Source organism: Brassica oleracea, chromosome C9 (genome assembly GCF_000695525.1).
Source record: "Brassica oleracea var. oleracea cultivar TO1000 chromosome C9, BOL, whole genome shotgun sequence".
Lineage (NCBI taxonomy): Eukaryota > Viridiplantae > Streptophyta > Magnoliopsida > Brassicales > Brassicaceae > Brassica > Brassica oleracea.
The window spans coordinates 37,802,302-37,805,268 of NC_027756.1; the positions used below are offsets into that span (position 1 = coordinate 37,802,302).

Below are 2,967 nucleotides of genomic sequence, written 5' to 3' on the forward strand. Positions count from 1 at the left end.
TAGATATAATAAAAATGAAATTGGCACAAGAGTGGCAAGACATACCACATAGAGCCATGCTCAGTCTGACAAGGACAAAAACAGAAGTTGACTCTTCTTGCATTTTTATTTTTTCCTCTTTTTCACATTATCATAATTGAATTATTGATAGATTTTTCTAAGTTTGTAGATTTTTTCCAGTCAGTATTCACATTTCTCTTCTCTCTATATAAACCACAGTAAGTTTATATCTCTCTTACAACTCCAAGAGCCTCGGAGCTACAAAACCCAAACCAAAGAGTTCGTCGGGAGAAAAAAAAACATGCCGACGAACAAGACACCGTCCCTCACCATATATTCCCTCTTCCTTGGTTTACTTTGGTTCGATTATTTTCCCGGTTTAGAAGCAGCAACCGGAAAACTAGGTTCGGTTCCGGGAGTATACGTGTTTGGAGATTCGTTGGTTGATGCCGGAAACAATAACTACTTAGCATTTTCCGTTTCCAAAGCCAATTATCCACATAACGGCGTTGATTTTCCTGGCAAGAGACCCACCGGAAGATTCAGTAACGGCAAAAACGCCGCCGATGCTATCGGTGAGTGTGTTTTTTTCATTTTTTCTGTGTCATTTTGTTGTTTGCATATGAAATGAAATTAGTAATTTATTGTTTGCATATGAAATGATATTATTACTATTTGGCCTGGTCAAAAGCTCGCTACGCGTTATCTATGCAGTGAGCATCTACCAAATTATCCGAAAGATATAAATCATAGCGTTTTCATACATTTTCTGAATCGTAGCTATTAATACATTTATATTAAAAATGTGGAGTACAATTATTAGTGCATTTTGGTCTAGTAATTGTTATACTTTCTCAGTGTGGTTGGAAAAACCAGGGATCTGTAGAAGATAGCTTTTATTATTTTTTCGGAAAATATCAGATTTCGTTCTTAAAAATTAAAACTTAACAAATCACTGTTTCGTATAATGCAACCGAATCACTCCGGATCGTTATGCTCACTCCGCGCTTTCTCGGCTGTCGAATCATACAGGTGGACGTGTTTTAGAACAGGGATGCTTGGCATGTTTATGTTGTGTTAGGCTACGATTGGATTGATTTAGGTACCGTAAAGTGATGGCCATTGTGCTTAGATATATCATATATTCACTTATAATCATAAAATGAATGGTTAAAAGTTGAAAGAAAAACTAAAATAAAATAAACAGAAACGAAAAGTTGCATGTAATTCTAATGACCAGTTATCAATATATTTCGAAATTGTTGCAACGCTACGATAGAGTATAACTTTTTGGGAATTCATTTTAACTTTTCCATGTTGATTCATAATTAGCTGAGAAATTTGGTTTACCGCTACCACCGCCGTATCTCTCGCTAAGAGGCCTATTTAAAGAGAAAAGGAGAAAATCTGCCGCCGTAACCGGTGTGAATTTTGCTTCAGGTGGAGCGGGTATCTTCAACAGCTCCGACCAAAAGCTTGTAAGTTATTTATATAGATAAATATTCCATTCTATGATATATACTAAACTTTTTTAAAAATTCTGGAAAAGAGTGAAAAGGAGTATTGGTTCAATAGCCGGCATTATTTTAACTAATTCAGGGACAAGCTATTCCTTTATCACACCAAGTAAACCATTGGCTCTCTATTCATCGTCAACTGACGAATCAGCTTGGACCAGCCGAAACACAAATACATCTATCCAAATCTCTATTCACTGTGGTCATAGGTAGTAACGATCTTTTTGACTATTTTGGATCGTTTAAACTTCGAAGAAAAAACAATCCTCAACAGTATACACAATTAATGGCTGATAAACTCAAAGAGCAATTGAAGGTAAACCACACACCTTTGAACACCTAAGTACATGTGGTTAAATATATAAAAATTCCCAGAAATATTGATTGGATTTACTAATTAAAAAATTATGTTATTAATATAGAGGATTCACGATACTGGAGCACGGAGATTTCTAGTAGTCGGAGTTGCACAAATTGGTTGCACACCGGGGAAAAGAGAGAAAAACTCGGCAATCCATGAATGCGACGAAGAGGCAAACACGTGGTGCTCCTTGTACAACGAAGCTTTAGTAAAGATGTTGCAACAACTCAAACAAGAGTTGCAAAGCTCAATAACTTACTCTTACTTTGACAACTTCAAGTCCTTACATGACATTATCTCCAACCCTGCCCGTTACGGTACGTCAAAACAAATTGTTATCACCTCTAATGAAAACTTGGACGAATTCATACCACGATCATGAGACTGAAAACCAAATCAGACCGTTCGCATTGCATGTCACGATATTGATATAAATTATTAGCTTAATTTTGTGTTGATATATATATATGAGATCTCTATATATATATATAGTTAAACAAAACGTTGTCTTTTTTTTTCCTTTTGATTTTAGGTTTTGCTGATGTGACATCAGCTTGTTGTGGAAATGGGAAATTAAACGCGGATACTCCATGCCTTCCAATCACGAGATATTGTTCAGACAGAACCAAATAACTCTTCTGGGATCGTTACGGTCATCCCACGGAAGCTGCAGCTCGAACCTTCATCGACCTTATGTTATCTGATGATTCACAATACTCATCTCCTTTAACTCTCACTCAAGTGGTTTCTTCATAATGTCAATATGGGGCTTCGTTGATAAAGACTACGAATCAAGTATATCAATGAAATAAATTTTATTAATTTACTAGTGTTTCTCTCGATTTTTTATAAACCTAATAAGGTTATCAGATGAGCATGCAAACACTATAAGTGTTTCTCTTATGTTGTGGGATTTCGTTCATACAATCGGAAAAGTGTTAATTATACGGTAAGGAACAAATATTTGACTTCATAATGAACGTAAGACACTTAATAAGGGTTATATAGGTGTTATTCAAACAGCAAAACGTTGTTTTCGGTTTAAAAACCCTATTTCCTCGGAATTTCCTCGGAATATTCCGAGGAAAT

General features: G+C 35.6%; 1 protein-coding gene across 2 annotated transcripts; it reads left to right on the plus strand.

Annotated features, from left to right (window-relative positions):
* Nucleotides 1-242: 242 nt before the first annotated feature.
* LOC106316447 (GDSL esterase/lipase At5g55050-like) lies at nt 243-2,678 on the plus strand. 2 transcript variants are annotated; one of them, XR_001264828.1, is made up of 5 exons: nt 243-575; nt 1,333-1,478; nt 1,550-1,833; nt 1,940-2,195; nt 2,411-2,678. XR_001264828.1 is itself a non-coding variant. In XM_013754339.1 (5 exons), the coding sequence occupies exons 1-5, from the start codon at nt 302-304 to the stop codon at nt 2,509-2,511; spliced, it is 1,011 nt and encodes a 336-aa protein (XP_013609793.1). In that variant the 5' UTR covers nt 243-301; the 3' UTR covers nt 2,512-2,678. The 2 variants fall into 2 exon arrangements, 1 of the variants encoding a protein (XP_013609793.1); XM_013754339.1 differs by having other exon boundaries at nt 1,600-1,833.
* The last annotated feature ends 289 nt before the right edge of the window (nt 2,679-2,967 follow it).

What these genes read in the sequence shown, in the direction of transcription:
- LOC106316447 (XM_013754339.1), top strand. Translation starts at nt 302, where the DNA reads ATGCCGACGAACAAGACACCGTCCCTCACCATATATTCCCTCTTCCTT. An exon ending in AAACGCCGCCGATGCTATCG is followed by an intron (nt 576 to 1,332) that starts GTGAGTGTGTTT and finishes ATTCATAATTAG; the next exon opens with CTGAGAAATTTGGTTTACCG. An exon ending in CTCCAACCCTGCCCGTTACG is followed by an intron (nt 2,196 to 2,410) that starts GTACGTCAAAAC and finishes TTTTGATTTTAG; the next exon opens with GTTTTGCTGATGTGACATCA.